General features: G+C 42.0%; 1 protein-coding gene across 3 annotated transcripts in view; it reads left to right on the top strand.

The window, feature by feature from the left end:
• NTRK2 (neurotrophic receptor tyrosine kinase 2) overlaps positions 1-19,698 on the top strand; it is a 374,642-nt gene that overhangs the window by 278,526 nt on the left and 76,418 nt on the right. For all 3 annotated transcript variants that reach the window (XM_062207127.1, XM_062207126.1, XM_062207125.1), the window contains one exon: positions 9,896-10,026. In XM_062207127.1, the coding sequence (XP_062063111.1) occupies positions 9,896-10,026 (131 nt within the window). The remainder of the gene's footprint in view (positions 1-9,895; positions 10,027-19,698) is intronic.

Below are 19,698 nucleotides of genomic sequence, written 5' to 3'. Positions count from 1 at the left end.
TTTGAAAGGCAGAGAGAGAGTTGGGAGAAGATAGAGAGATCTTCCATCCACTGGTTTACTCCCCAAATGGCCACAATGACCAGACCTGAGCCAGGCCAAAGCCAGAAGCCAGGAACTCCATCCAAGTCTCCCATGCGGGTGGCAGAAGCCCAAGGACTTGGGCCATCATCTACTGCTCTCGCAGGCACATTAGCAGGAAGCCAGAGCAGACGCACAGCAGCCAGGACTCAAAGTGGCACTCTGATTTGGGATGCCAGCATAGCAGGCAGTGGTTTCCCCTGCTGTGCCATAACTCCAGCCCCGATCCGTGTGTTTTGGAAGACTTCTTCTATGGTCGGGCTATGGCTGGATTGTGTTGAAATTTAATCCGTGTTCTGGGTACTCAGAGGGTGGAAACTGAATCTGATCATGGTGTTTGGAGTTGGAGCTTTTGAGCAGTGATTAGGACAAGATAAGGTGGAGCCCCATGGTTGAATCCTAGTGGTTTTGCAAGAACAGATCAGAAGAGACATAGACACACAGGTGCTCCCTGTCTGTGGCCATGGGACACCCTCAGGATTCTGCCACCAAGAAGGCCCCTTGACCTGACTCCTCCAGAACCATGAGTCAAACTAAACCTCTTTTCAAAAAGTAACTCACACAGCCTATGACATTTTGTTATTGACCACAGGAAATGGACCGGTATAGATCTCCAAGAAGGGCAAGAGCACGAGATCCCTTCCACAGCAGGTGCATTCTTGTTGGCGAAGGCCAACTATTCCGAAGGAGTCAATTAGAGCAGCTTAGTAGGTTGTTGAAGGAAGGGACCTTTCCGTGAGGCGGGCACAGAAGCGGAGAACTCCAGTGAGAAAGCAGACACTGGTGTGGAGCCCACAAATGAAGGTCTGTGCACCCCGCTTGGGAGGGGTCATACTTGGGACATTCCAGGGATGCTTAGCAGCCTCGAGGCGGGAAAGAAGGCGAGAGACCTGGGACACAGAGTCAGAGGGGTAGGCAGGGAAGACTGTCTAGCCCACCTGCCAGGATTTTGTACAATCACTCTGCATAATGATTCTTGAAAATACAAACATTGTTGGGGCTGACTGACAAGTATTGTTCCAGCAGGGAGAGCTGTCAGGGCAAATCAATCCAATTCTACCACATGCCAGTGTGTAGAACAGATATAATTTTGGCTGTTAGGCGATGTCAAAGCGAAGGATGTACCGTCTGTGTATTTTGAAGTGTGGTGTTCCTTTTAGTCTCACAGCTTGAAAGATTTCTGGGGCTCTTCCCCTGTGGCTGTTTTCTCCAAGAAGTTGTGGGAATTTAACTTCAAATAACTCCTTTGCTTTTATCTGCTGTAACATTCAGGTTAAATTAAGCTCCGCTTTCCCCACTCCTAGAGCCACTTGGCTCACATTCAGGTGTTAAAATCCAGGTCAAGGGATCAAAGGGTCCTTGGCTACCACCGGCCCTTGTACAAGGCAGCTGGGTAGGTACCTGGTGTCTTCCCAGGAATGTAAGGTCACCTTACCAGCATCTGTCTTGTCCATCATTGCACCTGATGCAAGGCCCATCTTGAAGGCTTAGGATGGCTTGAGCTTAATAGGCCCCTTGGGAATCTGTGAAGTCCCACCTGCTCCTGTAGTGTCTCTATGCTATGGCGAGCATCAGGGCCCAGGTCCTCAGAAGGTAGTTCCCTCCAACTGCCTCCCTTCTGTTTCACAATTTTTTCTGCCTCTTCCGTCCCATCCCACTCTATTCTTGCGCCTTCCCTAGGAATCTCTCCCACGAGTCATCTCTTCTCCCTTCCCTCTCTCCCTTCCTTCCTTCTTTATTCATTGTGTCTGTTCAACTCCCGACCCTCTACTAATCCTCCTAACTTACACAAATACTTAGAAATTTCCAGCTCGGTCTGAGCTCCCATCCTTTGGAGTTATGGTGGTGACTCTGGACTTCCTATCTGTCCCGCCATGCCATGATCCCACTCACAGACTCCCAGCCTCCTCTGGGGCAATCTCCACTCACCACCCCACTCCCCTCTCTCACTACTCCACTGCCCTTGACGCTCAGCCTTCTGGTCATCCCTGACTCCCTCATGTCTGCTATGTCCTTGTTGGTCTTAGCCTTGTGTTTCCCCTTAGTCATTGTGAGGATCAGTTCTGCCACTACACCTCATGGAAGCTTCCATCTTAATGGTGGCCAGAATAATCTTTCCAATGCTTTTTGTCCCTGTCACTTCCCGTTCTCTAAGATCCTCAAAAGAGCCACAGGATTCATGTCCAGGACACTGTAAGATCGTGGACTCCAGATTGTAGAATGTGTTCACTGGACTCATATCTCAGATGCCATTTAACCCAATCCCCACCCCAACCCTTCATTGAAAGAAGAGAAAATCAAGGCACAGAGCAATGAAATCACTGGTCAGAGAGTCCATATGTAACAGTGCCACAACCTATCTAAACTGGTCAATGAGGTATTCAATATCCTCCATGATCCAGCCCATTCTCTTTTGACAGTATGTTGTCTGTTACTCTACTTTAGGAGGAAAAAAGATTTTAAAATCCACTGTGAACTTTTTTCCTTGCCATTTTTGCTCTTTGCCTACTCCTTAAACAGACTCTTTCTCACCATTCTTTTCTTTTGTTCAATAACTCATCTATTTTTACATGTTCATGTTATTACTTATTTATAAAATAATGTTGATTGCCTAATGTGCTGTAGGCCCAGCAGTGGGCTCAGGCAAATTATACCGATTTGTCAACTCCGTGCCCAGGGCCTTGGCTACTCCCAGGGGCCTTTATTTTCACTTCATTTTGATGTTAGGAGCTGTGGTCTCCCTGTGCAGTGCTTTGGCTGGGGGTGGCTTTTATGTTCTGTGTTCATTTCTCATTGAACTCCACCACGAGAAGTATCCTTAGGAAACTCACTACCTACTCGAGAGACACTGTTGAGTATGTTGATCATTATGCCAGTTAGTAACCCCTGCATAAAAGCTGTGCAATATAATCCATTGACAACTAGCAATGATGAAGAATAGTACTTTCTAGAAGGAATCTCTACTTTTACTTATGGATGGCTAAAAATGTCTGCATTACTATGTTTGGTTTTTGACTTATGCTGCAAAGCTTAGAATCAAGTTATGATTGAAGTTTTTTTTTTTAAGATTTATTTATTTGAAAGAGTTACGCAGAGAAAGAAGGAGAGGCAGAGAGAGAGAGAGAGAGAGAGAGAGAGAGAGAGAGAGGTCTTCCATCTGCTGGTTCACTCCTCAATTGGCCGCAATGGCCGGAGCTGCGCCAATCCGAAGCCAGGAGCTCCTTTCAGGTCCCCCATATGGGCCATCTTCTACTGCTTTCTCAAGCCATAGCACAGAGCTGGATTGGAAGTGGAGCAACCAGGACTCAAACCAGCTCCCATATGGGATGACAGCATTGTAAGCGATGGCTTTACCCGCTACGCCACAGCACCAGCCCCCTATGATTGAAGTTTAATAACCTTTTGGGACCCTAGAATCTGCATGTTTGTGTTTCTGCTTAATGCCTTGACTTAGCCTTCTGCTCTGTTTCTCCTGGCTTGAGCTGTTGTTTAAGGGTTTGGTTTTGTTTGTGTCATATAAAGAACCTAACATCTTTTGTGAACAATGCAAAGATGGCAATGAATGGTGCATGTGTCCATGTGGTTCCTTCAGTAGTGAGACCTTGAACACAGGGATTATTTCATTCCTCCTTTTTTCTGGACTGTAGAAAAATAGCCCAGGCATTTTTAGTAAGTGTTTCATATGGTTGAATGAACTAAATTCATACAAACTGAACCATCTATGAGTTGAACTCAATTTCCCTTCCCTTTGTTTCTCATTAGAAGGCTTAGGAAATGAAGAATGTTGTAGTAGAGAGAACTCAGATTTCTTCGTACTTATTGCATCACTTTGGATGAGCTATTTAAATAGCTCATCCAGTCCTCTTCATTTTTCCTTAATCTGCAAATGGACATAAGACTACTCTACCCAAATACTGTGAAGATTGATAACTCATGTAAATCTCTCAGCATGTTCACTGGCTCACCACGGCCATCAGCACAGGTGAGGGGCCCCTTCCCTTTTCCTCCTTCCATTGGAAATTGTATTCAGAAAACGATAAGTAAGTGGATTGCTCTATGACCCCATGCAAGTCAATTAATTGTGGTGTCATCTGTAAAATAAATGTGACTATTGACCTCATCCAGAGGGATTCAAAAATTAATTGACCATAATGCACATTGGGATTTTTTTTTGCTGAAAAGTGTGTAAGAATGGCTTAGTATCATTACATATCCTATTTCATTATCACTATTATTTATGAATATTTGATTTTTTTTGGTCCTGGTGTGTTTTATGTCTGTGATCTTAATTGCATTCAGTTTCAATTTAATACTGATGTATATCTTAATAAAAGTGTAGATACAATTCAAAAATATAGTTTCTTTTACATGAATTTCTCTTTTTATAAGTGGGTGATTTTATCTAATGTGATATACTGCCCATAAATCAAGTAATGATTGTAAGTAATGTTTGTAAATTGTATTTTATATTGAATTCAAGCACTTTTCAAAGTATTTAACTTTGACATTCTATTTTACACCATTTTATTATTGTGTTTTATTGGCAGTTTTCAAATGACATTCTTCAATATGAGATCTTTGGTCTTTTTTGATGATCAATGTGAATGTTTCCAGGATCTGAAGCAGAAAGATGTTAACTAAATGAAATACTGGTTTTCACTTTGAAACCCTCCTTGCCTTCAGTCCCCATGAGAAGCTTGTGTCCCAAAGTCCAAGGGGACTCCTTGGAGAGGCAGGGGACCTGAGCACTAGCTCTGTCACCTGTCACCTGAGTCACCTCACGGCCCTTCACTGTATCCCACTGATGTGCCAAACATGAGCGAGTCAACCTCAATGAGTTTTAAGTTCTCCTCCTATCATAACAGTCAGTCCCACAAAACAGAACCATTGAGGCAGGCCTAGCACTTAGGACTGTGTGGCAAAACAGAAGAGTTTGGGAGCCCCAATGATAGAACACTACCTTCTAGGCTATACGAGGGGGGTTCAGAAAGTGCAAAACATTTTTGAAATCCATGTCTATGAAGGATCTTTAAACAGCTTGCCAAAAGGGGCCAGGATTGTGGAACAATGGGTTCAGCTGCTGCCTGCAGTGCCGACATCCATACGAGCACTGGATTGAGCCCAGGCTGTTCCACATCAGATCCAGCTCCTTGCAAATGTACTTAGAAAAGCAGCGGAAGATTATCCAAGTACCTGGGCCCCTGCCACTCATGTGGGATTCCTGAATGGAGATCCAGGCTTCTGGCTTAAGCCTGGTGCAGCTTGGGCCATTTCAGCCATTTGGGGAGTGAACCAGTAGATGGAGTATCTTTACCTTTGGGTCTCTGCCTCTCTCTCTTGCTTTCTTTCTCTGCCTCTCTGCTTTAAAAAAAAAGTTCTGCTTTGGAAATATATCAAATAAATCTTTAAAAAAATAAAAAGTGCACAAAAACGTGTAATATGAAAAAAATATGTATGAGTTTCAAATTTTTTGCACCAAAAAAACCTAGTTTTTAATTCCATTGTTCCATGAACTTTTTGAAATATCTTTGTATTACATTTCATCTCCCTACTTAAAAATTTAAAAGATCTTTCTTTTGGGTTACAGGTCACTTAGTACTTGGCAAATGTTAGATAGATACTCAATAAATGTTCAATTAAAGGCTTGTGTGCTAGCCAGGATATGTCCACTGGGCTAAGGGTTTCTATGAAACTCCATTACTGAGGAAATGGGAAACACACATTTCCTATTTGAGACCTTAAGTGGATAGAGTTACATTTATTTACATTTTACTGGTTTTAGATTTAGCAGGAATGGGTATAGACATGGATTAATACTTTATCTACTGCCTTGTTGTAAATGTAAAATATTTACTGCTGGGAAGAAACTACCAAGGATTTGATTGAAGCAATCTAGGGTTGTAAGCATCTCTACGAACTGATGGAACTAGTTGGTGACACGATGCATTTCCTCACTGACTGCAGTGTGATACTGACACAAATCCGGAAACCTGCTCCCTTCCGGGACTCGGGAAGCCAATGACCAAGGGTACCAAATTTGCACTCTGAGCAATTCCACCAGTGGGAGATATACCCAGTGTGCACACCAGCGGCGTCTGCATGTGTACTCTCTCCAATTCCAGCTGATAGCTTCACTTCTTTTGGCATGCTGAATTTCAAAAAGAAACATTTTTACCTTGTTTTATCAGCTTTTGTTTAGAGTTTCCTCCCAAATTTACGAAGCCATCTATGGTGGGATTTTGTCTCTCTCTTTTATTAAAAAAAGGTATTTACTTATTTAATAGGCAGAATTATATATATATATATATATATATACATGTATATATATATATATATATATATATATAGAGAGAGAGAGAGAGAGAGAGAGAGAGAGAGAGATCTTCCATTTGCTGATTCATTCCCCAAATGGCAGCAATGGTAAGGCTGGGCCAGGCCAAAGCTAGAAGCCAGGAACTCCATTTGGGTTCCCATGTAGGTGGCAGGGAACTTCCTGTGGTGTTTGAGAGAAACAGGAAATGAGGTAGGTTGGGCCAAGTCCTGATGCTCTCCTGAGGAGAATGGGAAGAAATTCTTAGCTCGATGATGTGGAAGCTTCAGGTGTTCTCGAAGAACTGGGCTGTTTTATCACCTGCATCAATAGGGTTGTTGTCAGTTAACTGAGAAAAGATAATGAAAAAGTGTCTGTGGTCGTTATTGTTAAAAATATTTTGCAGAAATACTTATGTAGTGCTGACTGTAGGCAAATGATGGTAAAACCCTGCCAGAAATATAAATGCAAAATGATTACCTGTGTCCCTAAGTCTTAAAAAATATTAGTTTTATTTAGAGGGAATATCTTGGCAACAGCACACCATTCAGACAATGGATGCTGCAGACTGCAACAAAGCAAATAAATGTTCCCTAAAGAAGAGTTTATCGTTTCTGGGTCCACATGGGAAAACCAGCCTAATCAATTTGGTAAAATTACAGCTTTAGTAGTTCACTCTGCACCAACTTTTCCTCCTGATTTGGATATTAAAAGAAAAAAAAATATGTAAATGAAATGCAAAAAACATTAAATACTTGCCTTGGTCTGGTTAGAGGGTGAAGTAAATCAAGTGGCAATTTAATTCCCAATAAGCACGTCACAGCCAGAGAGTTAAATATTAGATTTAAGTAGGGCTGCTAATTCTTTGTAAGAATTACATCTGTGACTTTATATGGGCACTCTACCTAATGAACACATTTCTCTCTTAAGTTCAGGCACTGCTGGTGGAGCATGAGAGATTAATATACATTTTTATATTCATTAATATTGTTGCTCATAAAAAGACCTTTTGATTTTTATCACCCCGAGTTCCCAGAGGCTCATAGAGCCATTCATAGATCCAATGCCATGAATTATCAGGGGGAAAAAAATCCATTAAAGCAAAACCTTAATCACCATTCTCAGTTTAGATAAAGTTGGATCTCTAAAGAAATGGCATAGATATCTGCCATGCTGGAATGGATAAATCAATGGTGGTACAGTCCGTTCACAGAATATTATAAAGTAGTAAAAGAAAGAATTACTGCTGCACACACACCATAGCTCCATCTCACAGGTGATGTTGAGTGAAGGATGCCAGGTATGGGAGAATACATACAGAATGGTTTCACCCACACGGGTTCAAAAACAGGCAAAGCTTGAGTAGTGCTAAGGCTACAGCATTGGTGGCAAACTGATAAGGGAAATGATTGACACAAAATTCACGATAATGACTATCCCTGGGAGGTGAGTAGGGAAATGGATATAGTCAAGAAAGAACTCAGAGGTGCTTCTAAGGGACTAGTGGTCTATTTCCTAATGGGACTGTGAGCTCACAGTATTAATTTTGTTATTTTTGTTTAAATTGTAAAGATGTCCTATACTTTTTTGTTATAATGCAAAAATCAAGGAAAAGATTTTTTTCTCCATCAAGGACAAAAATTTGAATAAAGATGGTGATCACCACAACACTAAATTTCTACTTTGTGCTTAGCCCCTGAAGCTTTACACGTGGTGTCAGGAGACACACAGGGCTTACTCTCAGCCTCAGGAGTTTTCAGATGTGAAACCAGTGGGAGAGAAATCAGAATACAACCAAGCACAAGCCATGCTACATTAGGAGTCCAGAAAAGGTCTTTGGTCATCAAGGTGGTTCTGAAAAGCTCTCTGAGGGTATCAGAAGGTGAACTTGGCTTTGAAAGGTGAACAAAGTCGAGGAAGCCAGATTATTTTTGTTCTTGACCCCTTTTCTCACATATATCATGTCCTGCGATACTTAGCACAACTTAAAATTGGAAAGAGACTTTGTTGGGCAGAAGGAAAAAAAAAAAAAAACAGCCTCTGAATGCAGACACCAGGATTCAGAACCCAATTCTTGCATTCCAGGACTGTGAATCCTTGAAATTCCTGCAGGGAATTCCCACATGGATCAGAAAGGGATGCTTCACAGAGTTGTAAGAATGAGAAGAAAGGACACCCTTGGCCTCTCATTCCCAGCTCTTGAGGGCATGACAATCTCTTTATAATGCAGTATTCCCTGCATGTCCATCCTCCCCCAAGGATGCGGAAGTCCATGGAGGCTCCAATCCCAGTAGGCAAGCATTAACATAGAACCTACACACATTCTCCTGGGTACTTCAGATAGTCTCTAGATTACTTCCAACACCTCATACACTGCAAATGCTCTGTATGTGTTTGTTAGACTGTAGTGTTTAAGGAATCCTAACAAGAATAAAAGTCTACATGCTCAGTGCAGACGCAATTGTTTTGTAAATATTTCTATGTGCAGTTAGTTGAATCTATGGATGCAGAACCCACAGATAGAAAGGACCAGCTGGTTCTACCACACAGGGAGAAGGAGTTCAGAAAAGAAGAATGACTGAGACCTAGGGGGATTCCCAGGCTAAGAGGGTCCACATTTGATGTGTTGGGTGAGCATGAGCAAACTGGCACTGTAGCTTTGTCCTCAGCACTCTCCTTTGGGCATCCCTGTTAGCTATGTCCCTTTGTGTATTGTTTTTCTCTGGTTTCCACCTTGCAACCAATGGATTCTGAGGACCTTTTCTGCTACTTCCCTAGTTCGCTAAGCAAACACAAGGATCAGTGGCCTGAAACAGCTCTACTTTCTATAGAGAGCAATACTCTTTTCTCCTCAAATTCATCTATACTACTCTCTTCTTGAATTTGGAGAGCCAAGGTTGGGACTTGATATTTAGCCCTTAGCAGAGACCATACCTAGCTGCAACAAACAGAGTCACTGAGGTTCAGTCACAGTCTAGCCTTCTTCGCTAAAAGGCTAAAACCGTGGTAAGACCAAAGTCTTAATCAGTAATGCACAGGTCTTGCATTTTCTCTTGATGTTCTCTGAACCTGTCTCCCTGAGGAATCTGAGATGGCTTAACAAAGAACGAGGGATTCCTGGCTTGCTGTCTGTCTTTCGCACTGGACAACTGACTTATAAATGTATGCAAAGTATCTGCTTTATAAGAGATCTGCCATTCATGCTACCTCCTTTCTCATTACTCCCCCTTTGGCAGTTTGTAAATTTCATGAATGAGGTTTTGCAGCCAATAGCTAGCTCACTCCATTAGGTTTATCAAAAACAACCATTGAGTTCTAGAGAGTAAGCAGAAAGAAGCCTATACCAACCATTGTGGAGATGGACCATGAGCTTCTGCTTTGGCTCATGGCAAACCGAGGAGAGGATCACGGACCTGCAAGCTCAAGGTGCAGGCCATTGGCTCCCCATCCTCTGCCTCCACCTCCACGCACTTCAATTGCAATTTCTCTTCTGTCTTTGTTTTGCAGTTGTTCAGCACATCAAGCGACATAACATTGTTCTGAAAAGGGAGCTAGGAGAAGGAGCCTTTGGAAAAGTTTTCCTAGCTGAATGCTATAACCTCTGTCCTGAACAGGACAAGATCTTGGTGGCAGTGAAGGTAAGAGAACATTCCAGAATATCTCCTTACCCATGGTCACCCTAATGCGTAGAAATTTTAACTTCATTTTATTATATGTTTGAGGCCACTTCAGGATATGTCTACTCTGGTTTGTGTTAAAATTCCTGTCCCTATGTGGGTGTCAAGAGGTTATTTGGGGCATCTCCAATCATCAGGGGGTTCTTTCTGGGGACAGTTGACCAGTCTTTTGCAAGCCATCGATAGCTCTGAGCTACTCTTCCAAGTCTATGCTAACTAAATTCTGGATGGAGGTCAGCGGGTCAAGCAGCATTCAACCAGATAAGTGTTGGGATCTTAAACTTGTCTCCCCCAATGGCTCAGTGCTTATGCCAAATGCCATAGAGGCTTGTCTCATGTTCAACGTTCTGGAAGAGAGGATTGTGGACTTTGCTTCCCCCTCTTAACTTCCATTCCACTGAGTTCTATTACAACTTACCTGGTCCCTCCCCGACATCCCAATGTCCGAGGCTTTGCACAGTGCAGGCATGATATCATCTTGGGGCGTGGATGATGTCCCCTGTGGATTTGGCCACCTTTGGAAATGTGAGGTTCTTACTAAAATAAAGAGATTTGAGGATCCATCATAGTTGTATCCCCATCAACTCAAAAAAGAGAGCTGGTCTTCAATAAGATAAACATTATTGTTGAAGGGGATAAAACTTCTATTGAACTCTGTAAAACACAAGAATTAACAAAAACAGCACATAGGATTCAGCAGGTCCTTGACATTTGCACTTTCAAAAAAAATTTTTTAAAGACCACTAAACCAGTGGGACATGTATGTCAGAAACTTAAAAGATGCATGTATTTCATGCAGTTTTTAAGACAGTGTTTGGGATGCCGCATCCTCTATCAGAATGTCTGGGGTTACAGTCCCAGCTTTGCTCTGGCTAATGCTTCCTGCCAATACATCCTTGCAGGAACAAACTGATCCAGATGATGTCTCAGGTAGTTGGATTCCGGACACCCACATGGGAGACCCAGATTGAATTCTAGCTCCCTGCATTGTTCCAGCCAAGCCCTGGCTGCTACAGGCATTTGGGGAGTGAGCCAACAAATGGAAACTCTCTCCCTCTCTGTCTCCCTCTCTCTCTCTCTTTCAAATAAATAACATTTAAAAACCACATAACATGCATATATTTATAAAATTAAATCAGCACCAAATAAATATGGCCAAAGCTAATGTGACAAAATTTAACTTCTTGGCTTAATGTAAGACGATTGAGGAGTTTTTGGTTGTATTTTATTTCTTCCCAACAGGGAACATTTGTACAGATAGCATTTGTCTACAAGTAAGAACCAGGGTGACTTTTTAGAAATCGGTGTGTATCTGTTGGATACTTAGACTTGAAATGCTTCAGAATGCACAAAATAGTTAACTAAGGAGAGAGAGAGAATTACCGTTGAACTTATGCATCCAGTAAATAAACTGATTTCTGTTAAATGTCTTCCAAATAGAAAATCTGTGTTTGCCCTCCTTGTCATTGAAGGAAATTGGTGGGGTAGCGGGGGAGTGGACATGATCTTCCTAAACTCTTAAACAAGCTATGATGGGGTGGGGTGTGAGTTTAGGGATAACAAACCTCATCTTCCTGAGACAGGCATGTGGATGGGGAGAGTGAGACAGGAGACAGACAGGATTAAGGAGGATGCTATGGAAATGTGAGGGCCAATGGGTAGAAGCTGTCAAAGGAAGACTCCTTCAGTGGCTCTGGAGAGCTCCATTACTGCTGTTGCTATTACTCTCCCCCACCCCCATTTACTCAAGAGTTTTTTGTTGTAATTTTTTTTTTTTAGCACAAAATGTTCAGAACATTTGGCAGTGTTATATCTGCAGTTTTTGCTTTCTGCTATCTTAATGTTTCATCTTGGATCAATGAGACCAATAGGTGTTTCTAGTTTGGCAAATTTGTAGATTGAGCACATGTTAGAGCTGGAGCATCTAACCCTAGCCCAGCCACATGTGATAGAAAAGGAGACATGAAGACCCTGGATTCGTGTTCTGAGCTGACATTTTGCACCTGCTACTCACAGGCCAGCTGGGAAGCTCATTTCAAACTTCCTGTCTCTGAATTCACTTCTGGGTGTTCCAAGAGGGGAATCTCTTAATGTGAGAGAATCCTAAATGACACTGTAGGAATGGCTGAGAGACCTCAGCCAGATATGGGGACACATCCAAAAAATTTCTCAGGGTCACCCCTGGGATTTACACTTAGCGATGTCCATTTTTCCTCTATTCCTGTTTCTGTGCACTCTTAGAATGCCCTTAAAGGAAAGGGTGTTACATAGCTAAATCCAAGGCTCCCTTAACCCATATGCTATACCTCATCCTGAATGCAAGCCAAATAGGACTTGAGGGATTGGATTCCTCACAATGGAGGATTATCTGGGATGGCAATGTTCAACCACTTGTAGCTAAGCCAGCTTGCAAAGAGAACACTGGCCATTTTGTTCTGCTGTCCAAGAGGTGCTTCTGCTTGGGCATAGGTCCCATGCCCCTCATCAGTGGGACCCTCTCTCATTTAGATCCCAATCATAGTCTTCATTCCACCTCTGAGCTACACCCAAAACCCGGTTCCCGCACACCTTATGGCTTTGCCAAAACACACTTGCAGACTCAGGACCAGTGATGTGTATTTCCTTGTTCATCAGCACTGCTAAACAAACAAAAACAAAAAGAGGCGGGAGAGGAAGATTGGACCCGCTATCACCCGTGACTTCCCTCTGCTGGTCCTCTTCTTGATGAATTTCAAATGAAGCCGTCATCTCAAGTAGCGAGAACAAAGTGCTTGTACACACTGAAAAATCCACTCGAACGCTGCCGTCACAAAGCCAGAAGAGGCAGCTCCATGACCTTGAACAGGAGTGTTTGTTGAAACCAGAGCTTTCGCTTATGTTTGCTAGCGTGATTTTCAGAGAGGATGCTCACTCCACCTCCGGAATTCAGAAGCTGCAGCCACAGAAGGGGAGAGTTGGACTCACTACGATGAGCTCCAGGGCAAACTAGACCAGGATAACCCATGAGCCTTTCACAAAGCCACCTCTTGCTGACTCGATGTGCTCGTTTTGAGGGCTTTGGGCCATTGGAAAGGATATTAAGAGACTGTCTCAATAAGCCTGGGAGGAGAATGCCTATGGTTCAGTCCTGACCACAGCAAAGGCACTTTTTTTTAAAAAAGAGATGAATCGAAGTGAACACGGCTTCAGGGACTGAGCAGCCTCTCACCTCTGTGGAGTGGCTGCGGCACTTGCTCCTCTCCCATTGGCTGCATCCAGGGATGTTTGACAGTCTTTTTTGCCGTTGCCTAGCAACCCCTGCAGCATTGATTATGCATGCTAAGAAATAGCAGCTATTGTACCTTTTCCCCTCTCTGGAAGGAGCTGCTTTGGCTTGGAAACGCAAGGCTTTACATTCAGATTGACAGATGTCAGAGGCCTGTAAATGCCGGTGCCAATGGTCCCAAGTGATGTAAGAGCCCGAGGCATCCACAGGACGGGCTGGGGATGGAAGTGATCCGCTGACATGTGCAGGCATTTGAGGGCGCACGGGGGCTGAACACGACTCTCCTTTTAGCATATCTGCTTGTTTGGATCCAACCGGATTGCCCTTTTCTTGATATTTTTGGATGACCTTTGTTTTTTTAGCGAAATGGATTTGTCATCCATTTCTTCCCTTTCTGCTGAGTTACAATTGAAGGACTGATCCCAAGGATGCAAAGCAAAGACACCAGTCTTTGATCACACTGGGTTATTTTACCTTTAAGGAACTCAACTGCTGAGATGCTTCATTGCAGCTTCTCTGCTTCAACTGTGGATGCATTAGCTATTTTTGGCTCCATCCAACCTGATTTCAATAGCTACAATTCCTACAACATTTCCTTGTACTATGAGTGCACGCTGCCTTTTTTTTTTTTTAATTATAGCCACAAGTGTGCTTTGTGGGATTAATGGCTTCCCTTCCCCCCACTCCTCCTATTATCTCAGGTATATTTCTAGAAACATAAATGCTGAATATGAGAAAGACTTGAGAAATCATACGTATAACACAAGCCTCATGTCTTAGAGGTGAGAACAATGAGACCCAGGAAAATCAAGGTGCCTTTTCAGGGTGTTAAGTTAAAGCAAGTTGGTGAAATCTAATCCCTGGGACTTGAAGGTTTTTATAGGGTTAATATATTAATTTTTATGACCCCAATAAATTTTTAGTAAATTTATATATATTTTTTAAAAAGCTAGTTGGAAGTGCTGCACTGCAAGAGAACTTGGCAAAATAAGACAGGGTTGACATTTGAGTGCAGCAAGCACTTTCTTTGGGATCCTACTTTTGAGCATTTTTAGGAGTTTTACTTTTCATGGTTCTAAATTTCTTCTTGTCCATAAAGGAATTAATGATGTTTTTCTCTACCAAGATCCAAAGAAGCATCCAGTCTGTAGTTACTATTCCTGGGTCTGGAGGATTCCCACCCAGCCCCTTGGTCCAGCTAACTCCTACTTGTCCATTAGCTCTTAGTTCAGTTAGCCCCTCTTTTGAAGACTTCCCCCTTGTTTGATCTTCCATCTAGGTCAGATCTCCAAGCTCCATCCAATTAAAGCATGTGTATTTGATCTGTAGAGCTGTTGTCAAGGTTTTTAACTGTATGTGTATTTGTGGGCTTACTTAATACATTGCATGGGATGTCTCCTCAATGACAGTGGTCTACTCCTCAGGGCGAGGAACATGACTGTCAGCATGTTGACTAATGTGTAGTGGCACTCAATTGATGCTTGTTGAGTGAGTGATGGATGGATAAATGGATGGATGCACAGACCAAGAAATAACAGCTGTTCCATAGAGTTGGTATTTTTAGGTAAAGAAATGATGAGCAATTGATAATCATAGAATTTGATAGCGGAAAAAACTATAAATATATAGATATCTAGGGCTACTATAGATACTCTTTATCTTAATCCCTTCAATCTTCCAATGAGCAAACAGAAACCCAGAGAAGAGAAATGATTCTTCCAAGGTCAAATAGCTTGAACGAGGTCATTTAATGTCAGACCTAAAACCAAAACTCAGTCAAGTACTTATTTACTTATTGTACACCACATTTTTATTGATGGAATTTTACGTATGCCCTGACTGATTAAATAGTACACGGAAAATGTTAGTTATGCTCATTTGTAAGCAACCACTTCCATATTTTTCCAAGTAGAAATTGAATTCAAGAGAACAAGTGGAGATAAGGAAAACTGGATTCCTGAAGGAATATTTTGGTTTCAGGAGAATACAAAGAAAGCCTCACAATCAGCTTTGGTGCAAAGAGCAATGTAATGCTCCCTGGAAACCCAACTCAAGCTGGTTTAAGCAGAGAAGGAAATTGATTGGCTCCTAGAAATCCATTCTACTGGAAAACCTAGCTACTGGTATCCTAGCTTCGGGTACTACTGGATCCAGGGAATCAACAATTCTATTTTCTCTTTTTATCCACTTCTTGGCTCTGCTTTCCTCTATGTTGGTTTCATTCCTACAAAGGTTCTTTCCATGGTGTAGTACAGACTGACTTGGCTCTGGGATTAGATTCTGCCATCCTAGCAGTACAAAAGAAAGCAAGCTTCTCCTTCCTAATAGTCATGAAAATGTCCAAGCGATGACTCCTGGTGGGTTGTCTTAGGTTGTGTCCCAGACTCTCTGACCAGGCAAATGGAATATTGTGATTATCCAGGCCTGGGTCCCTGTTCATCTTAGTAAATGAAAGGCAGAGTCTACTATGAGAATGCTTCAAAACACTCATAGGAAAATGGAATTAATAGATATGCTTATAGTGGTGCAAAAAATTTTCGCAATCAGTGAATTTTTTGAATATCTATTTTTCATGAGCTTTTTGATGATCCCTAATAGGAATGGATTTGAATTTTTGACGCCCAAATAAATTTTTCTTTTAATTCTATTTTCCATGAACCATTTGAAGAACCCTCATATACCCAACACACATGGAGTTGTCATAGGAAAGTGTTGGTTCCCTGGAAAAAGAACGTTGGAGATGCTATCGTTAAAGAAAGGAGAAAGATCTGACGGGGAAAAAAGAGAGATAACCAACTCAGATGGGAACTGCAGCACAGCCAGGCCTCACTGCGACTTCAACAGTTGGGATCTAAAAGCTCACTCCGGATCTGAAGTAGCCCTTGTGACAGTCCCTTCTTTATCTTCTCAGTGGCAGACATCAGGGATTCTCCGCTGGCTTCCCTGTCAGTGTAGTGTAGCTGGCTGTTGCCTCTGCTGGTTCCTAATATCTGCCTGCTCACTTCCTCTCTGACTCACATTCTGATTCTGTAACAGGAAAACTGCTATGGGCACAATTGCTCCAATTAGTAATCTGCCATGTCACCTCGTCTTCAGTGCAGGCCACCCACCTGCATTTCAGTCTTCCAAGATGGTCTTGTGGTACACAAGAAGGAACTTTGGGGAAAGAGGGGCAGCTGGGCTATCTGTCCCAGCATGAGGGTAAGAACAGCATAAGGACTCAAAAAGAAAAGTTCCTTCTCTCCAGTTCTGGAAGAGTGAAAAAATTCATAGATGAGAGGGAGCACCAAGAGTTCATCAGCTCTAGTGCTCGTCCCAGGCAAGTTTATTTCTTCTAAGAAAGATGGCAATTTTCCTTTTTTCTTTATTCTTTATGGTCATCCTCAAGTCAGTCCTTACATCTTGATTAATCATGACGTTGCTTTTCCACTTCTCCCTCATCCTGTCTATTCTTCCATCTCCACTGACATGTGAAGTTCTTGTCCCCACCGAATGGAAATCCATAATGAAAAGATGAGTGTGTTTCAAAGAACACTTGCCAGTGTTGCCCTGGAAAAAACCAGCTTGCATATTTAAGCAGGACACCATGTGCAGAAAGCGCTATCAATTCTATCTTTACAAGGAAGGCACTAGGAACAGAAACTGCAGAACTTTTAATAGTGTTTGGTTAGTAGGCTCCGTCGTCTTGTCTAGACGTTGCTTAATGGATTTCTGTAGTTCTTTAATGTCAATGTATTCTTTCCTGGTGTGTGTGCATTTGTGTGTGTGTGTACACGAATGTTGGGGGAGAGAGAGCACTGTTTTTCTTGTAAGAATTCCGGATACACTTGCAGGTAGGCCCTAGTTATTCAGTTGCTCCATCAATGTCCTTTTCCCAGTAACTTCAACTTTTAACCTTTGATCAGGGATCTGTTTTTTGTCTCATAAACCACTTTGGTGACCCTGTTTTCTGGCTTATCTCCAATTTATCTATAACTTTTCAGAAAAACTAAAACCAAAACAGTGCATTTAACTCCACTGAGGTCTCGCATGGCATCACAACTTGGTATCTCCGGAATGGATGCCATGAAATGGCTGTGCTACTTTGTTTTCAGTGCAATGGACCCACTCTCAATCAAGGCATGATCTACCATCACCAACAGTTCCTTTATTTCCAGGGAGATTGTCTCAGACAGCTTTATCCTGTGGTATTTAAAGCCTGTAGATATATTTCAGTTCACCAAATGAGAAGTCTACTTCTGAGAGGTCCCCCCCCCCCTTTTTTTTTTCACTTGGTATTTCTCTAATGTGAGTATGGCAGTTGCAATTGATTTTCTGCCTATCTTTCAAAGACTTAACATATCTAACATGTAGCTTAATGAAATACACAAGCACAAACACCAATTTTATCCCCTAAGTTTTGCCAGTATTTTAAAGTGTGTGAATTAGAACTTAACCTCATGTTTCCCTGTGGATCGTGGAGTTGTTAGATCTGCCGTAAAAGTCAGTGTGGTGGAGAAAATCATCAGAACCTTGGCTGTGAATCTCATATTTGAGGCTGTCATTTAATACACAATTAAAGTCCTTTCAAGGGGCTGGTATTGTGGCTTAGTGGGTTAAGCCATAGCTTGTAATGCCGGTATCCCATAGAGGTGCTGGTTGGAGTCCTGGCTGCTCCATTTCCAATCCAGCTCCTTGCTAATGCTCCTGGAAAAGCAGCGGAAGATGACCCAAAATACCTGGGCCCCTGCCATCCACATGGGAGACCTGGATGAAGCTCCTGGCTCCTACCTTTAGTTTGTCTTAACTACAGCCATTGTGGCCATTTGGAGAATGAACCAGCTAATAGAAGATCTCTCTCCTTCTCTCTCTGTAATTCTGCCTTTCAAATAAACAAATAGATCTTTTGCTAAAAAAAAAAACAACCTGCTTTCACAGGCCTTTAACATAGTTAACTGAATTTATACACACAGAGTGTTAGTTTCTAGTATATACCTGAGTGTTTGTGATCATTGTTACTAGGTAGTCATTTAATTAGTTTTGATATTTGTGGCAATGTGGGGAGTTACTTATTGCCCTTTCCCTAGATTCTAAAATTTTATTTCTATCAAATTCTTTCTATCTCCCAGGTGTAAAATGCACTCCTCCAGAGTTTACTTGTACAAGGCTTTGATAGATGCTTCTCCTCCCTTATCTTAGGAAAGACCCTGCTAGTTGAATGAACCATGTGGCATGATGACCAAGTCTTATGCTTGCCTAACTATTGCCTGTAATAACCTTATAAGAAAGTGGTCTGCCTCAATTCTATTTCAATTTTATATTTTAGAAGTATTTTCTGGCATCCCCAAAACATTGATCCACTAACAGCCTATGAGAGATAGCTTTTGTAGAGCAGAACTGTCAATGCAAGCCATGTTTATAATTCTTTGTAATTCTGAATTTCCTAGTTAGCACATCAAAAAAACCTAAAATGAAGCAGGTGAAAATTATCTTACTAGCACATTTTATTTAACTCAACATAGCCATATATGTATGATTTCAACAAATTATTAATACAAAAACATCAATGAGATATTTAACATTATTTTGATCTTACCAAGTTGCCAAAACGTGGTGTTCATTTTGCACTTAAAGCACATCTCAGTTCCTGCTAGAGCTAGCCAGATTTTGTAACTAGCCCCCTGTGGCTGCTGGCTGTTGTATGGGGCAGTATACATCTAGAAGGTATCAGGAGAGTAAAGATTCCCCGTTAGCAATGATTCTGACCTGGAGGAACTTAGGCATATTAACCCAACATCCTTACCCACTATGGTTGTCTAGGTTGGAGTTTACTCATACACCTGTATTTCAGCACCGTGGTGGGTATTGGCCCCAGTAAGGTCTTACCATAACAATCTCCTCTATGCTTTTATCCTTCATTTTAATGAAGAAACTCTATTTCCTTGTTATAAGAGAATATGAGACCATTAATTAAAAGTAATACAAATCGTTGTTCTATTCCGTCTCTCCCAAACCATCTATATATGTCGGAATGCACATTCCTCTGCCATGTCCTGCAATGCCCTGTCACACCAAAGATGTCAAATACGCCCTCTTGCCTCTCTTACCATCCTAGCACTATTTAACTGAAGCTTTTCAGATGGATCTGGGTTTTCCTGTTTTTATTTTCTAACCTCTATTTCACTTTGGTTTGTTTCTCTGTTCTGCACAGAAATTTCTTTCTTGCTGATCCATTATTATCCATATGCACTCCAGGTAGCATCTTACAGCACTGGATGAGACCTCTCTCTTGACAACGTCTTCAGAAAGAATAGCAGCTTCACAGTGTCAGGGAATTCACTAGGAAGGAGAAGAAATGGAGCAACAAAGTGGACGGAAGCAGGAAAAAT

This window comes from Lepus europaeus, chromosome 12 (genome assembly GCF_033115175.1).
Source record: "Lepus europaeus isolate LE1 chromosome 12, mLepTim1.pri, whole genome shotgun sequence".
NCBI lineage: Eukaryota > Metazoa > Chordata > Mammalia > Lagomorpha > Leporidae > Lepus > Lepus europaeus.
Note: the sequence above shows the minus strand (reverse complement) of the source record. Positions and strands in the feature narration are given on the sequence as shown.